Source organism: Neophocaena asiaeorientalis, unplaced genomic scaffold (assembly GCF_003031525.2).
Source record: "Neophocaena asiaeorientalis asiaeorientalis breed wild unplaced genomic scaffold, Neophocaena_asiaeorientalis_V1.1 scaffold130, whole genome shotgun sequence".
In the NCBI taxonomy this organism is placed as follows: Eukaryota; Metazoa; Chordata; class Mammalia; order Artiodactyla; family Phocoenidae; genus Neophocaena; species Neophocaena asiaeorientalis.
The window spans coordinates 3,905,078-3,924,234 of record NW_020173397.1 but is presented as its reverse complement, the minus strand read 5'-3'; the positions used below and the strand labels follow the sequence as shown (position 1 = coordinate 3,924,234).

The window sequence follows — 19,157 nt, the reverse complement described above, 5'->3', positions numbered from 1 at the left end:
TCAGAGTTTGAGGTCAAGGTCAGGGTAGGATGTGTTGACACAGCTCCCCTTGCTGTTCTTTTCCACTCCTACAGACCATTCCTCCAGCAACATAGAATTTCTCTAAGCAGAGCCACTTTTATCTCCTCATGCTTTCTCACGTCCCATCATTTCTAAGCTCTGGCATTACGTACGACTAGGTCCTCGTTATGTGTGACATGATGTGTGATAGCAGTGGCATCATTTTGTTAACCAGAGAACAAAGAAAGAGTAGAAGAGTTCACCTCTCGTTTGGATTTTCTTTCACTTTCTGCCTTCAAAACATATACCATCTGTCAGTAGACTTCTTTGTTCCTTGCTGTTTAAAATGCTCATTTGAGGGAGTTAAAATAAGGAAGGTGGGGGCTTCCCTGATGGCGCAGTGGTTAAGAATCCACCTGCCAATGCAGGGAACATGGGTTCGAGCCCTGGTCCAGGAAGATTCCCACATGCTGCGGAGCACCTAAGCCCGTGTGCCACAACTACTGAGGCTGCACTCTAGAGCCCGTGAGCCACAACTGCGGAGCCCACACACAACAACTACTGAAGCCTATTTGCTTAGAGCCCGTGCTCTGCAGCAAGAGAAGCCACCGCAATGGGACGCCTGCGCACCACAACGAAGGGTAGCCCCTGCTGGCCACAACTAGAGAAAGCCCGCATGCAGCAGTGAAGACCCAACGCAGCCAAAAAAAATAAAATAAAGATATTTTAAAAAAATAAATAAATAAGGAAGGTGGAAGCAAGAACGGATGAAAGAAATGTGTTATCCTTTAAGTAGGAATGTCTGTCTCCTCTAGTATCTGTTTTGCCTTTGCTCCATTCAACTGAACAACCAAATAGAACCAAATGGAATAATTATTCAATAAAAATGCTGTGTGTAGGCTAATTTCACACATAAGCCCTTGTGTGGGGCCTTTGAACATCCCCTATTTATTTTATAAAGACGAACAACAGTAAATCGTATTTTTAATGATTGTTTGACAGCTGTCCAGTCATTTCTACGATCAGTAGATTCAATTTTATTCAATTTTAAAGGAATTCTCACACTCTGGAAAATCACTGTTACAGTATTTCATTTGTTTCTGAATTTCCTTAGGTTATTGCCCATACGTTTTGTGAGTAATTTGGATCCACGGAGATGCTGCTGACCTTACAGTTTTTTAGCCAAAACGAATTTCCATGATCATTAGAAAAGCTGGAGGAGAAGGCTCACAGCCAGCCAGATACAGTGGGCCCTGTGTGTGCCCTTCTTGGAACATCTGGTTCTCCCCTTTGGGCTTCCCCCTTGAAAAAGCGAAATGTGACCATGACGCTGGAGCACACCCAACAAACCAGCTTAGCGGGACTACCCGTTCCTTGTCCCCCGTGGCATGGCTTTGCTCTGCAATCCAATAAGGCAGCGTTGTTCTCCCTGATTACACACACAGACACACGCACACACCCGCGAACACACACACGCAGCATTTACTCTCTGGATTGGTCAAGGGCTCTGCAGGATGCAGAGTAAAAGACACAACACGGCAAAGCCTCTGTGGTTCGCGTCAGGATGCTTCTGTGCATGCTGAATGCAACAGTCCACCTGCCCTCCAGATGTGACCCAGATAAAACTCTCATCTAAACCCATGGCTCATATTCTGAGCTTATATTTCAAGCCCTTGTTGTTCTGCATTAGGTCTCTTAGAGTTGGCTTCCCGAAATGAGATCGTTGCCATTTCTGCCCAAGACCAGATGTTTAATCAAACAACCTATTTGATGTTGTAGGAAAATTGACTGTATATCATAGTCCTAGATTCTTGGCTGCTATGGCAGTACTTTCTACCTGCCGTGAGGGTGAAGGGCCTAAACAACCCTCAAGTGTGACGCCTGGGAACCCCACAGCAATTACAAGTAGAATTGAATCCGGTATTTTTAGTTTTCTTGGATGAAATCATAGTACTGCATTTTTGTCCTTTCCCAGCAGAGTTGTGTCACTGAGTTTGCAACAGATGAAAAATATTTCCAGCGGAAGAGAAGCACATTGACCAAAGGGCTATGCTTGCAAAACACGACCTTTTACCCCATCCCACATGGTAGCTACGGAGTAATCTAGCATACAGAACAAAACTCTGCAGGGTTGTTTTTCTTCATTGGTGTCCTTAATTGGTCTAGGGCTGAAAGTTATCTGTGCTCAATTCGTAATTGAAAGTACTAGTTTTCCAGCTTCAGAATGCGCAGTAATGAACAGAGGTGCTGGGTAGGTCTGGCAGGAGCTCAGAAATCTGCCTTTTATCAAGCACCCCCAGGTAAGGGGGTATTGGTGCATGAGGTTACTAGACCACACTTTGAGGAATAATTATTTTGGAGATAGCTTGACTATTTTTTTTATTAAGTTATCTTCTATGAAATATTTACCCTGAATTCATCCCTGCTGTCTCATATGGCTCAGCTGCTAAATGACTTTCCTTCCCATCTCAGTTACCTTTTAGGACTGTTCACAGATCCCTGTTAAAAAAAAAAAAATCTATGTTTAGCATCGGTGGATTTCTGTAAGCTGTACCTCCCCTCTCACTTGCTCCTTTATGCATGTTATCTTTTGCTGACCTTTCACTTGGAATCCAGAGTTTGCTGACCTGATAGTCAGGCCTCTGTCTTGCTTCCCTCAGTCTCCTATCACCTGAGATTCAGCCTTATTTTTCTCTGGTCAGTCTCAGAAAACTTCATGCTGGCCCTACCCATTGCAATTCCTTAGCCCAGTCTGGCTTCTGGTAGCCTAACTGAGCAGCATCCTGCTTGCCTGGGAGAGAACTTTGGGGACGTGCAGAAATGGGCCAAATTAATTCAAAGAATAAAATAGAGAGTGAAATCAATGATGTCCCAAAGCTGCAGATAGAATGTGACATCTAGCTATCACTTATTTTATCTGCATCTTTGGGACATCAGTGATTTCACTCACATCTAGTGGTCCAATGTTGTTTTATTACTGTTTTTCTTAGAGTATTATTTTATTCTTAGGTGAAAATCATTTTTCTTTCTATTACAGATGCAGTACAATTTTAGTCTGTGATCTGGGGAAATACATTTAGGAATACATAATCTCTTCTAATCTAAAATTCTGTGATTCTCTGCATCTCTTTCAATAATCTAAAATTTTGAAGAGTAGCCCTGGCAATACATTTTATTTCTGGGCTGCTTGCAGGAGGATAAAGGAAGAAGTTGGCTGGCAAACATTGGTTTTATCTCTCCCCAGAATAGATTCTAAAAAGAGAAGAATCAAATGGGAAAAGGAGTTTGAGAATTGCTGGTTGAGAGCAATGTTTTTCAGTAACTTTTAATATTTAAATTAAAAGTTATTTAATTTAACTTTTTATTTACTTTTAAATTTAATATTTAAATTAAATTTATTTAAATTAATATTTGAGCAAAAGGGGACAAAGGTTTAGAGTAGCCTGATCTTTAACCTAAATAAGTTTCTGGTCATGAAATCTCTACTCTTTTCTGAAGATCCAAACATTCCCCACTCTTCATTGAAGCATGAAAGCAGGGTTTCTTTAACATAGATCTTCTCTCTTCTCTTTTAAACTATCCCTGAATAAAAATTGGAGAGCTTTAGTGGGATGGAGTTTAGGGATCATGGGTGGTGGGGCTAGAGGTAACCTAGCGACCGATTGGCAGTTAGTTGTCAAGGAGGGGAGAATCCAGAAAATCAGGATGTACCAGTATCGGCATTTGCACTAAATCCCCCAAGCTGGGGCTGAGATCAGTGGTCTGGAATCTATGAGATTATATTTGGGTTTCTGACCACCTGGCTGCTTCCCCCATCCTTCTTCTTAACCATGATTTTTGAGACTTCCCGGAAGCATGAAAGATCCTTGCCTTCTCCTTTCCTGAGAGATCCCTAAAAACAATGTGAGCCCATTCCCCTAACTTCTCCAAGGCAGGGGAGCACCACCGTGACTTTTCACCCTATTGGTAATCCCAAAGTAAAACATCAATCTGAACAGCCTGTCATTTAAATAAGATGGGATTCATTACATATAAATAAAGGGTGGGTATAGCAGGAATGTTGTGTGTATCAAGTGAGGGTAAGATTTTACCTCAGGGAGGTGGACTAGTGGGTCTCCCTGAGGATGCCTCTTCTTTGTCAACGGGGTGCAGCCCTGGGGGTTCTCACAATTAGCTTCTTGAGTTCAACTGTGAGTGTTCTAAGGGTTATTTTATACAGCTTTAGTCCCAGAGTTTGACAAGTCCACCCATTTTCTTTGTGTGGGTCAGTTTTATAGTTTTCTGTTCCTGGCTTCTTACCTCTCAACTATTAGTCTAAACATGTGCTAAAATTCCTTCTCTAAATGTTTTCAAACAAGAATTTGTTGGTTAAACTTTGCTTAAGAGAGAAAGTCTAAGGGTGGGTCTAACGCCAGTGTTGGCTGGTGTTCTGCTGTTAGGAAGTGGAGAGCTAGGATCAGAAGGGTCTGTGTTAGTACTTCTCAAATTTCAGTGTACAAAAGAATCCCTCAGAGAACCAGGTTAAAAGGCAGATTCATGGACCCCAGATTTTTCTGGTGTAGTCAGTCTGGACTGGGGTTTAAAAAAATAAGCATGCCGTAATTACAATGCAGGTGGTCCACAGACCAACATTGAGGTGTATTGGCTTATTAATCCTTTCCTCTGTTGCTTTCTGAGATGCTCCTTTACCTCACAGGCTGAAAAATCATGGCCACTCCACTAGTTACATAGGACAACTTACTGTGATAAAGGAAAGGGTGAAGTTAATTTTCTCAGCTTTGAAAATAGCACATGCAAAGTGTTTTGTGTATACCTTCAAGCCACTTGAAAGTCACTCTGTGGCTCCTACACACGGATAGAACAAACTTAGTGGTGTCATGCTCCATGTTGCATTTGAGAATGTCACTCTCAGGGCTGTTTAACCCAGGCATCTCAAGGTTTGGGGGAAATAAAGCAACTCTTTAACTCATTTTTCTTAAAATATTGGTAAACCTGGTCTTAAAGGTATTAAAGTTAGGATATCTGTTTTTTACACCTGGATAGCAACTTTCTAAAATCTCTCCCTCCATCTTTGTGAAACCAAATAGTTCATGCTTGAAAGGCTGTGGATTTCCTTAGATGAGAACTGAAATGCTGGTCCCTTTATGCTAATGTTAATTTCTAGGCAGTGAGCTTGGTTAACCAAGAGAAAATAAAAACTTCAGATGAAATGTGTCAATTATAGCAAATGCAAAGCATCATTATTATGAATTCTTGTTACAAAATACACAGAAAAAATATTCTTTTTGTTATTTAAATACGGCATGGATACATTGAGAAATAGTACAGATGTTAATCCAAAGTCTCTCAGCTGTATCCTGGATAATCATTATTATGTTTTATTCTTATTTGGAATTACTAGTAACAGACTGTGTATTTCTGTATGAAATTCAAATCAGAGAACACCAATGAACTGAGATGATTGATATTATATATATATATATATATATATATATATATATATACACATAATTTTGGAATTGAGACAACAATAGAAATATATTTCTCTCTTAAAGAAAAATCTACCAAACTTGCTGCTGTGTTAGTGATCTTGATGAGTAATGTTTGTCACTTAACTAAATATGCTAAAAATTCACCTAATTCTTCAAGATTGAATTGAGCTGTTGACCAGTATCTAAATTTGTTTTGAAAATAACTGTCATTGAAAATCTGAAATGTAAATATGCAGATTTTGAAATATCTAGCTTTAAATGACCAGTGTTTAAAAAAATACTTTTGTGTACTTCTACTCCGTGCTTTTATTCTGTGTTCTTTGGTAAATCCTGTTTTCTTTGTTTAACTCACTCATTAGCCTGAGATTCTATACATGGACTGAGGAGAGAGGGTGGTGGTGGTAATATAATTCATGACATCTTTGAATGCAAATATCACGTGTATGTGCCTGTGCGTTTATGGGAAAGTTTTCATGGCTTCTTTTTCACCCTTAACCAACGTAGAACCACTGAGTGAGTCCAACGCTGTTATTTTATAGATGAGAAAATTGGAGCATAGAGAGACTAGGTGATTCTCCATAGGTCATGGAGTTAGTAGCTGACACAAGGCGTTGAATTTCACTTCCTAGTCTTTCTGAACCCATATCCTGCTTATTCTCTCAACAAGGTCATTGGCTGTCCCCATTCCTCTAAAATTCTGTTTGATTTTCTTGTGTCCTTAATTTTTCTTCTATCCCAACCTCAACATGCGGAGTTTTTAAAGCCCGGATCAGCTCCGTGGTGCTTTGTGACCGCCTGGAGGGGTGGGATAGGGAGGGTGGGAGGGAGGGAGATGCAAGAGGGAAGAGATATGGGAACATATGTATATGTATAACTGATTCACTTTGTTATAAAGCAGAACCTAACACACCATTGTAACGCACTTATACTCCAATAAAGATGTAAAAAAAAACTTAAATTACTTTACCATGTTTCTCCATGTTTCACCTAGATCCCCAAATCGGCTTTCTTCTTTTTCCTCAGTCCTGATTCACCTGAATGAGTTCAGTCTCATCCTATCACCTATCAACAGAAAGCTGGTTTTGAAGGTTTTCCAGGATAGCAGTTAAAATTCACAGCCATCAAAATAATCCGTCTAAGGGGAAAATGGATTGTCAGCTACAGGGTGCTACTCAGTATCACTTTGCATCATAGACCCTGGCCCTCTGTCTCAAAATTGGTTAGGCAGTGCCTAAATCAGCTGACTGAATACATTAAAAAGTGAAAAAATACCTCAGATAGAACAAATCCTTATCGACCGTCGTCGATGTATAAGCTACTGTAGTTAGTACTACAAGACATGCAAAAACGGGTAAGATAGAGTCATGCTCTCGAGCTTACAGTCCAAAGAAGGGGAAAGAAAGGCACAAATGCATTTAATAGAAAAAGATGTGTCCACAGAGAAATATGGATATAATTTATGAATCATGTGGTTAAAGGAAGACCTGAGGGTCTAGAAAAGCCTTCTAGGAAAAAAGGGACTAGATTGTAAAGAATGAAAACCACCTTCACCATATGGGTGGTGAGGTGGCTTTTGACCAATATTTATTATGTGTTTACTATAGAAGCATATGTACTCTACGCTGCTCCTTCAAATCTAGTTTGTGGATTATTCCATTCTTTGAGCTTTGTTGCTGCTCCATGACAAAATAAGTTGTATGCATTTAGTTTCTGTTACTGAGAGAAGGAATTCAGAAACTCATACCTCTTTGAACTTGGTAGAGACCAGTCTGGTTATTACTGAACTCATGTGCTTAGTCAATCTCAGCTGTGTGATACTTACACAAGTATCCATCTGTGGGTCCATAACAGGTTGAAAAAAAACAAACTGTTAATTTACCACACATAATTTGAGAGTCATTACCTCTAGGTTATCCTTTATCTACCTGCGTATCCAATTTAAGAAAGTTTTGTACATATCTCAGCAGTACACTGCTGCTTCTCCTTATTACTGTATTTAAGAAATCATCATTGCTTGCTTCCAACTATAGTATCCCGTTACAGAGCAGAGACATTCTAACTTTGTGACATTAGACAGTCTTCCCGGATGACAGCAGCACGAAAGGCATGTAGGAGGCCCAAAATGTGAACAAAGTAAAAGGCCGGGATAAAGACAGGTGGAACAATAAGAAGTGGAGGAGAGAAAAGGGAAATGCCAAGCCGTTCGGTGTCTGGAAGTTGTTGGTAAAAATAAGTCATCGGTATGAAATAGGAGAGTCCATATCTCCACTTCATAATTCCAAAGATTATTCTTCAATGGGAAGTTTCATCCAGAGGCTGGAACGAATCTGTTGTGTATTACTATTTTTTTTGTTAGTTTACCTCTTTTATTTTCATTTTGTTGTTATTTCCTGTCATTGTCCCTATTTGGAAGATGTTCATTTTGGGACATTTTCTCTTCTTATTTCAGATGACTACACACTGCATGGCCCAATTTTCATTCAAGAACCAAGTCATGTAATGTTCCCTTTGGACTCTGAGGAGAAAAAAGTGAAGCTCACTTGTGAAGTTAAAGGGAATCCAAAACCTCATATCAGGTTTGTTAACTTAAAAGCATGTGTTCTCACGCGTATACTTTCTGTTATTAAACAACAAATACTTATGGAGTGCTGATTACATAAAGAGCTTTTAGATAGGCATCATCGGATATCCTGAGATGCTCAAGATAGGCTCGTGCTCATGAAAAGTTTAGTACCCAGCTTCTGTTTCTGGCAGTACCAGGAATTAAATATCCTGATTGACTATCTCACTGCAAGCCTTAACATTACTTAACAACATATTTTTTTAAAAACACCTTTTTAAAAATGCATCAGTAAACTGGCAGGAAAGAAAGAAATACTTAGTAAGTGGGTTTTGAACCCAGAGAAGAAAACTGAACACTGAAAGCAATTTTCACCTTGAAGAACTATGTGAACTGCAGCTTTGGATTTTGCAGTTTCACAGGGGACTGGGGTCACAAGACAAAGCCTAGACTCCACCAGAAGGAGAGTCTAACATGTGAACATCTTCCAGAATAGACCCGGGACCCAGGGGCTACATTCTTACAGTGAATATAATAAGAAGTAACCTTGCCTCCCAGAGGACTTAAAAGCAAAAGTAATTGCCTGTTTCAAACCTTGGTGTTAAGTGGCTTTAATAACAGATGAGACGCAGCTGAAAGGAGAATTAGTAAAGTGCAAGATATATCTGAAGCAATCGTCTAAAAGCAGCAGAAATGGATAAAGAGGTGAGAGACAGAGAAAAAAGAGATTAAGAGGAAACGTTTACACATATCTAATCAGAGTTCCATAAGGAAAGGAAAAAAAAAATGAGGCAGAGGCACTATTTAAAGAAAGGCTAAGAATTTCCCAAAGCTAATTAAACATTCAAAGCCACAGACTAAGTAAGCCCAGTGAATTTCAAGCAGTGCAAATAAAAGTAAAGCCCTGTCTAGAATTATCATGGAGAAACAGCAAAACACCAATCCTAAGACATGATCATTAAAAGTAGGCCAAAGTTGTAATACAGCTAACCTTCAAAGAGATGACAATTAAACCAACAGCTGACTTCTCGATAGCAACAAAAAAATCAAGACAGAAGACAGAATCTTCAATATGCTGAGAGAAATTAGCTGTCAAATTTTTGTATGGCAGAAGTACTTTTTAAAAAGGAGAAGAAAGTAAATGTGTTTTCAGACAGACAGCAACTGAAGTTTGACTCCAGCAGATCCTTACTAAAGAAAATGCTGAAAGATATACTTTAAGGAGAATAAAAATGATCCCAGGTATACTGTCTTAGATATAAGAAAGAATGATAAGTAACACAAATGGTAAAGGTTAATATTTCCACGTAAAAATCAATTGCACTAAACAATAAAAATAATAAAAACAATACTGTATGGTGAAGATTAAAAAAGAAAAGTTAAAAGTCCTGACAATATTAGAAATAAATTGAGAAGATATATACTTCACAGTGGATTATCCGTGTGTTTAAAAAAAATGGAATAAAGTTAGATCCCTACCTCACAGGGTACACAAAGATCAAATCCAAGTGAATAGAAGACCAACATGGGAAATTTACAAAACTTTTAAAAGGAAATAGGCATACATATTTATGACTTTGGAGGGAAGAAAAAACTTTTCAATAATGACAAATAAGCACAAATCATAGAAGAAAATATTTAACTTCACTAAAATTAAGAATTTCTGTTTAGCAGAATATACTGGGATGGGTAAAATTATAAGCTTCCAACTGGGAGAAGATATGTTTAATACATATTATTTGCAAAGGATTAATATGTAAACTATTTAAAGAATTTCCACAAATCAAAAAGTAAAAAACAAGTAACCTAATAAAAACATTTCCAAAAGACTTGATCAGATACTTCTTAGAAAAGAATATCAAATATCCATTAATCATATAAAGAGATTATCAGTGTATATTAAAATATACAAATTAAAACTAAAACGACACACTCTTTCAAACCCACCAAATTGACAGAAATTTAGAAGAGCAAATTTAACGTAATATAAATAACATACATAAATATAACCTGGCATATTCATACACGGTAACCCCATGCAACAGTGAAAATGAATGAATTATAGCTACAAAAACATGATGGGTCACAGGAACGTAACTTTGAGTAGACAAAGCAAGTCATAGAAGAATGCAAAGTTTATAGTCCCGTATTTACTAAGTTCAAAGGCAGTAAGATGGAGTAGTTGTTTAAGGATACTAACATACATGATAAAATCATAAAATCAAAGGAATGAAAAAGCCAAAATTCAAGATTATAATTAACCATTGAGATAAGAGTGATTGGAAACAAAATGGAAATAGGAGACTTCAAGAGTAATAATATTCCTTTTCTTAAACACAGATCTTTATTGTCTCGGCATCCTTTATATAATTTACATACATATTATAAATATTATTTTACCTCTATTCAGATTTAATGATGAAAACCTTAAGCTAATAACCAATATGTAGTAGTATATAAAAACCAAAAGAGTATATGGCACATGTGTCATAGTTTAGGGGAGGAAGAAATTGGAGTCACCCGGGGGGCACAGAAGTGGAATTTGAACTGAGGTAGGTATTGATAGTTTTCAGATTGGCAGAGGGCAAGGGACGTCCCATACAGGATGGTAGTATTAACGTAGTGGAAATTGTTTTAGAGTTTAGTTTGTGTGCCCATTCATTCATCAAACATAGCATTATTCATCAGACCCCCCCAGTGTTTTTCAAACTGTGAATTCCAGGGTCCAGGGAGTTGACTCAGGAATTACCTGGGGTGAGTTATTACAGAGTTTCTAACCAAGATTCCATCATGGTAGGTCTGCTTTGAACTAGGGTATATATTAGGATTCTGAAAAATACATCCTCTAGGAAAGATGTTTAAACCACTACATTAAAGCAGCTGCAATGTTCCATCCTAGGTTTGAGGTATTCAAAGATTAATACACGACATATTCAAATAGTGTGCTTTGGGGGTCAGTGCCTGGAGGTGGAAGTACAGGGCTATGCTGGAAGTGTGAATAAAGGATGTCCAAGTTCTAGGGCATTCTGGAGGAAAGAAAGTCTGCTTCAGGACAGAGAGGGAAGGTATCAGAGAAAGTTTCACAGGAAAGGAGATATTTAAGTGAATTTGGAGGGCTAATGACCTTTTGTCATAGGGATAAAAAAAAGAAGTACATTCCAGAAAGAAAAACAAAAAGAACTCTCTAATGGACCATATAATTAGGGTGAACATGTAATTTATCATCCAAACCAGCACACTTCTGAGAGGAAAAGGCCACTGTTAATAATTATTCCAGGAGGACAGGTGTAAACCCAGCAATGTCCTGGATAAATCAGAATACGTAGCTATTCTCCCTATAATATGTTGAATTCAAGGCTAAATCAAACATTTTTAAATGCTTTACGTAGTAAAATAAATAAATGCAAGAGGCAAAGGTTCCTACATACATAAATGATGAGTTAAATGGCCCCAGTTTTTAATACGTGGCCAAGTATAAGTTCAGATGTTAGCCATAAATGAGAAGAAATTTTGCAGCAGAATTTGGCGGGTGGCTGCTTTGTTTTTCCCCAAACTCTGACCTTTAATTAGCATTGCTTTTGTAACATTGTGTTTCTAGATATACGGGCTTGCTTTGTTATTTAAAACAAGCAGAGGAGCAGAAACCTGTTACGTTTTTAAAGATTGCCAGGAAAAGCTGAGAAGAAAACTTTCAATCAAATGCACTAGCAGTTGGCTGCAGTGTACTTCGCTTTCCTGTATACTTTTGGTAGTTTCTCTGTGACGAAATAGCTGATTGGTACCTGGGAGCTAAAAACTCCCTTTTGTAGAAGGAAAGAACAAGAGAAAGAATGGAGAGATCAGGTATTTTCAAACATCTTTCTGGCTGAACTTTTTCAGTCTTCAGGCTGACTTTGAGGGGAGGAACCCCTAGGAGAAATTCAAGGTGAGTTCTTCATGGGGATCTTCGCCATTAGGTTTTCCCTCAGATGCCCCGACTGACCTCTCTTCTTTGTGTTTATTCCCTGAACGGAGCCTTCTCTTTTCATTGTTTCCTGCCCCTGAATTTTGTAAGGATTGACCCAGACCCAGAAAAACTTAAGAAGTTTTGACTTGTGCCCACTTTCCTTGTATTAAAGTTCCGGAAGGACATGTGACATTACTTACGGCTGTCAGCCTCCACTTCCCGATGGAAAGAATGGTCAAGTACTTGGTGGAAATACTTTTGCTGTGAAGTTTGTATTCAGCTGGGTTTGCAGACAACAAATTTCAGGTCAGAAAGGTCCTGCCCCTTCTTCGGTGCCAAGCTGAAACAGGGAACAAAGAGAGAGGGTTTTGCTACAACACATGCTATAGACAGCTTCCCAGCAAGGTCTGAAAAATGGTACCTTACAGAGCTTCACAGTGTCAGTATTTGGTTGTGCACAACCTCACTCTCTGGAGAGAATGGGATTGTGATTCCCTGAATAATTCAGAAATCAGCTTACAAGACTCACCCATGTCCTGGCCCTTGGGAAAATCTCTTTGTGTCAAATGAGCATCGCCTCTGTATTACCAGTTCTTAAAAGACTCCTCAGACATTGAAAATGAATTGTGAATATTTTCAAGACTGTTTCAGTATAGGATAAGGAATTCAACGCAGTCCACATTCAGTTGGAATGAACAGTGACTGCATCGCAATAAAACTTGGTATAGTGCTGTGTAATGGAGACTCAACTGCGTTTCACAACAAGCGCCTTATTTCCTAAATATTCCGTTTTCCTTTGCTATTTGTATGTAAAAGCAGGTAATAAAGTAGAGTAATGGACTTTCTGCAGAGCATTCTGGTTGAGATGACGAGTGAAGACAAACCCACAGAGGTGTTCTCATTATCCCTACGAAGACTTTTCTAAAAAGGCTCAAGTGATCCCATTCCTACATTCCGCTCTCTGCTTGCAGCTCACATTAGATTCCAATTTCCTCTTTGAGTTCTTACACTTGTCATATTAAATTGCTCGACTCTCATTTGAAGTGAGAGTTACGACAGAGATGTGACCAGCTGACTCAAAAAAATGTCTAGGGCAGGCAGTCAGCCCTGGAGATTCATGAGCATATAGACCTGCTAGGATGTAACCCAGTCGTTCTCTTTTTATTGCGTATTACTTTCTTGTCTGTGTCAGAACACAGAGAGAATTACTGTCAAGCTTAAGAGCAATGTCAGTTTCTAATACCCATCTTCTTATAAAAACACTTAAAGAGCTATGTCCCATTTCCTGATCTGGCCCACCTTTCCCACGCCTCATGTTTCCGTGTTTTCACCTTTCAAAGACATAGACGTGAGCAAACGTACACTGCTGTGCTGTGGTGGGCTAGGATGCTTCTTAAATTGTGTATGCTCAAAGCTAAAATATCCAGCCAAGAAGTAAAATATTTAGTGAAATACCACAAGCCTTTACGAGCACACTGAGTGTCAAGTTCTAGGTTACCAAAGGGAGACTACGAAAGTGATATAGGCAAATTATCTATGGTGAAGGCAGAATTCCCACCTAAACAAGTAAGGAGAATTCTGTAGGAGCTTGGGGGAAGCTTTGATTTATCTTGACTAGGAATACTGAGGAAGACTTCATGAGAAGAGGTGTAGCTTAAGATTGACTTTGAAGTGTGAGAGACGGACGTCTTGGTGGAAGGAAAGCACTCATTCTTTAAACATGTTTCTCATGATACCCAGTATCCAAAATCTTGAAAATAACTGGCCTTCATTTTTTTCATTTCAATGCTTTTACATTATGCATACCAGCCCTAGTGCCCCCGAATGTTATAAGAGGATACACAATGAGTATGTATATACATGCACACATTTAAAGAGTGTTTTTTTTTTACCGTTTGAAGGAAATAAGATCACTGTTTCTCATTCTTTACTCCCGTTATTGCTTCCAATGAATTTCCTTTATGGTCTAGTGTTGCCTTATTTTTGGCCTCCCAGTGTGAATGCTACTAGGAGACAGTTGATAATTCAGATACTCCGACTATGCTATATTCATTACCTGATACTTTATGTAGGATTGTGGGGAAGGAAGAGAAAAAAAGATAATCGTTTTGTATTAGTTCAAAAGTTTGTACGTATTAAAACAACTTACTGAAATGCAGTTTGGTTAAAATAAGGTCTCTCTGGAATGTTATTGCCTGTTTAAAAAAAAAAAAAGAAAAGGAGATCTTGTTACTAAAGCTTTTCTGTTTAAATGTGTGAGTCCCACTAAAACTAATTTATTGGGCCAGGCCCTATACTCAGATACACAGATGATCCAAGTAAACAAACAGAAAAGCAAGAAAACCCTCTTTGTGTCTGTTACCTAATGGCCTGATCTACAGTTTATTGGGCTGGTTGATTGATGTTTGAGTGCTGGTAGCTAAGGAGATCTTCAAAGTGATCCCTGGTGAAGGCTAGTTTGGTTCCTAAGATAACTCTAGATCAATGGAATTTCTCTGCTTTGTAGTCAGCCATTTCAGTCATATTAAGGACCAAATCAAAGCAACTCTGCAATTTCATCAAATACTCAGCAATCTACCAGAAAATGGTGTATTCTATCATCTGTATAGACCCGTTTAAAGAATGATGGCAAACCAGAAAAAGGACTTTTACTGAGGAGTGCTATTTGAAGAAAGTTGTACAAGATGCTATGGGAAATTTCCAAAAAAAAAAAAAAGGAAGTGTCTGTAGCATTGTAAGTAGTCACAAAAACAAGTGTTAACATTTTAATATCTTGTTTCCTTTAAAAGGACGTGCTCTTTTAAAGCATGTGTATGCATCTATGTTGACACCATTGCTGGGTAGAGCTTTTCTAATTTTTTTTTTTTTTTACCATGGTTAAAAAACAGTCACAGATGATATTTCATGCGATTCATAGTTTTTATGTATTTTAGACAACTCAGAATTATTGATTAATATTACAAGGCTTTATCTACTGGCATTTTTATACTATAGGTGGAAGTTAAATGGAACAGATGTTGACATTGGTATGGATTTCCGCTACAGTGTTGTTGAAGGCAGCTTGTTGATCAATAACCCCAATAAAACCCAAGACGCTGGAACGTACCAGTGCAGAGCAACAAACTCATTTGGAACAATTGTTAGCAGAGAAGCAAAGCTTCAGTTTGCTTGTAAGTAGCAATTATATCCTGCTGCAAGTGTGACTTTGAGTTTTTGTGCCTTGTACCAATCAGCCTTTAAAACAGTTTATCTTAAAAAACCAAACAGATTTTACTTTGTCATGTTGCTCTTCTTTACCCTTCTTTCATATTTGCAAAATATCTTTCATTGTAGGGTAAACTGTAAATCTGAATGGGAAGATGTATTCTTCTGCTTTTATAAGGGTTGAGATAGTTTGACTGTATGATAATTTGGTTATATGATGCTCTATACACATAAATTCACATACACTCAAATTTATACACATATAAGTTTACATGTACAACAAATTACACGCACATACACACACACACACACACACACACACATTTTAAAGCGAATATGTATAAGCAAGCAGTTGAATTACCAGTAAGTTAATAGTCCGTGTGACAAGCGATTTAGCCATAAAGCTCACAGTTGGAAAAGAAAAAAGCTTGGTAGTCTCTTAATCCTATAATTCTCTAATACTTTTTCTTATTTGAAGGAAAAGGAAAAATTTTAAAGCAACTGCAAAAAACAAAAAGTAAAGGCAATCAAAGCTTTACCTTTTATATTTGTGGTTTAGAACATTTAAAAATCAAATTGCCATCTTTTAGGATTACCAGCTAATGAAAGTTCATGAGCATGTGAAAGATAGTGGAATTTAGAGATCGCAAGTTGAAAATAAAATCCACAGGCAAGAGCAGTGAGTACACATTTGAGTATAGACACCTTGAAGGATTGATGTTCGGCTGTATTTTTAAGGGTTCATGTATTTGCCTATGATTATATATTTCCTTGTGTAAAATCCCAACTCATATAGCAGTGCATGAATGTCGAAGCTTTCCTAATTACAAAGTCTGTTGGCAGTAACGCTGTAGGATATTCTCATTAACAAAATCCTCTCCAGAAACTCAATATCAAATATACCTAATATTCAGTACTTAATTTCTTATTGCTGTTTGGTGGCATTTTGATTAGTTGAGAAATGAATTTTCTAAGTATTGGGTATATATGGGATACTAGGCTTATTTTCTTTGTGAATGTCTTCTGCAGTAGTCTTCCAAATAATCTAAGGTGAGCAGAAAAATAGGAGGATATGTCTGATTGAGTGCTACAGAACCAAAGTGTTTATTTCTTTTGGTTTAACACAAATGTGGTATCTATATTTTTAACAAATAGATTTTGTTGGATTCATTTTAGAAAATAATCATAGACTCTCAGAGTAGGGAAATCTCTGTATTCAGTTACTCTTGTACTTCATTGATTTTTGGATTTCACAGTGTAGGAAATTCTTTTAAAAATGGTAACAATAACAGGAACAGAAAAGAGATTAACATAGCATTAACAACCTTTTGCTTTTCTAATTTATGACATTTAAAAAACAAATTACTAACTTTTAAGGCTCTCCTTTTGTAGAAGTACAGGCATTTCTACTACTAAAAATATTGGAAAGATGGAATCTCATATGCAGGGATAGTCATTTAAATAGAATAGTTTAGCCAAAGTAAAAGCTCTACCACTCGTTTTGTGGTTGAGGTGCCTGAGTTTGGAATCCACCCTGCTTATCCCACTTCTTATGCCTAACATCCTGCCACCCTCAGAATCGTCAGCTGATAAGCATTCAGCTTGAAAAATTCTGAAGATAGAGAGCTCACCTTTTCATCACAAAGCATCCTGACCTGTGATTGCTGTACTTGTTCAAAAACACAAAATCAAGTACAATATCTCTTCCTTAAAATTGGGCTAAGTATCTAAATCTCTATCACCTTCACTCCCAGTGCTTACTCTATGGTTCTGGTTAGGTTCAGACACGTGAAAATATGTTCATGTCCCTTGTCCCAGAATTCTTTTCTTCTCCAGATACTCAGTCCACAACCATCTTCTTCACAACACAATTTTATTCAATTATCTATTAAACTGTGACCCTAAAGAAATGTCTGTACCCAACTCTATGCGTGTGCCTTGACTTTGCAGAGGACAGTGGGAACAGTAGTATCCCACGATGTAGGCTTCTCTTTTGATGAATGGGGCTGACATTGATATTCACTTTCTTTTAAAACCCCAGTCTCATATTTCAACTTTTTTCATATAAAATTAGAGGGTTGATTTTTCATGAATGGCCATTAATCCAGAGCTACCCAATTGTGTTATTTTAATACCTAAATCCATAATTTTATATTTACTCCTATTAAATTCACCTTCTGTGTTGTGACCCTTTGTTCCATCACAGTTGAAATTGTTTTAAATCTTTTTTTAAAATCTGACATATTGATCCTTTTACTTCAGTGTCAGCAGAAAATGTGATAAGCGTGTGTCCATTCAAATAATTGATACAAAATGTTGACCGGGACAGGGCAGCCTGCCAGTAGAGAATGTCCAATAAAATGAGATTAAATTTATAAATCAATATCCTTCACCTACTCGTGTTCAATTAGCTACATATTTACCCATACATACTATACTTGAACCTCAGTATCTCCTACTTGTTCTTAGAGTAATGAGAATCTTTGCCAGATGCCTTGCTGAAATCAAGATGGACAATTTCTACAACATCCGCTTGTACCTGGTCTCTGTGAATCTTGTCTAGATCTTCCCTAACCATTTATCATAAAACAGCCAGAGTCATCTTTTAAACATGTAAATGAGACCATTCTACTTTCCCGCTTTATGCCTTCTCCTGCACTTAGACTAAATCTCAAATTCATTACCATGGTCTTGTTTTCAGTTCTCAAAAATGACAAACTATCTTTTGCACCAGTCCTCGATACTTTCACTCCCTCTGCCTTATTTGCTTTTCTCCTGATCTTTCACACGCTCACTTCCCATGATCCTTAGTTCTCAATTTAGGTGTGACCTCCTAAGAGAAAGTTTCCATATCACCATGTCTAACCTAAGAAGCAGTTCCTTCCATTTCTTCTCCTGTCTTCTGCCTACCTTTTTGTTGCCCTCTACTTTTCTACATAACAACATCGTTTTCAATCATTAGGACTCACTATGATCTGGAATGATTTTGTGTATTTCTTTTTTCTCATTATTTGACTTCTATGGTAGAATCTAAGTTGTAAGAGAGGTGAGGCTATCTTGTCCATCCTTATATCTCCAGAGTCTAGAATAATTTATATGTAGGAATAAACAAATTGTTTTATTAATTGCCTATTCAGTGACACAACAAAGAAAATATATGTATAAAGTTATTTTGGGGGAGGATGTATTTTTTTTGGTAAACCTGCACCCTTTCTATTCTACTCATTTTCCGGAGTCTAGCATTTTGATCGTTAACATATAGTTTCTAGACCTTTCTTTTCTATCCTTTTTAAATTAAAAAAAAAATTAAAAGACATTGCTTCTATTCAAAAATCATTTTTAATTGGTTAGAATAAAATGTTTTTCTTCACTGATATAAGGTGGAGCATGACAATGACATCTTTTAAATGTTACCGAGTAATTGCTTTCTCCCAAGCATTTTCATAATCATTGAGGGAAAAAGATGTTGCCTTTTGACCATACTTACTGAACTATAATATGCAAGTAAGAATATTTCTTCATTTTTAATCATATGATTTTATGGCTGAAACGGACCTTAAAGGTTTCCTGGCCTGTATCTTAAAATAAAAAAAAATTAAATTGAAGATTGAAGTTACTGAATTACTTGTTATTTACATAATTAATAAGTGAGAACCAAGGAATGGCAGCTTCACCTCCTATCCAGCATACCTTGATTTGTGTCTACGTTAGACTCACTTTGATTTATAAGAAAAAAAATCCCTTCGTCTTTATCTAACATGTTACACCTTCAAATCTCATTTATATACCTTCTGTAACTTTATCCACATGATAATTTGATAAGGTAGACATCATTTATGATTTATTTTAAAAATATTTTCATACTGCTTTTGTAGACAGAATTTGATAATCTCTTATATTTAGCATTTAAAAAATGAATTCACATAAGCAAAAAATCTAATTAATGGAGATGATG

At 37.3% G+C, this 19,157-nt stretch overlaps 1 protein-coding gene across 1 annotated transcript in view; it reads left to right on the top strand.

Moving 5' to 3' along the window:
• The window catches only part of CNTN4 (contactin 4), a 482,944-nt gene that overhangs the window by 157,522 nt on the left and 306,265 nt on the right, over nt 1-19,157 (top strand). The window contains exons 2-3 of the mRNA XM_024747094.1: nt 7,942-8,068; nt 14,993-15,168. Coding sequence (XP_024602862.1) covers nt 7,942-8,068; nt 14,993-15,168 — 303 coding nt within the window. The remainder of the gene's footprint in view (nt 1-7,941; nt 8,069-14,992; nt 15,169-19,157) is intronic.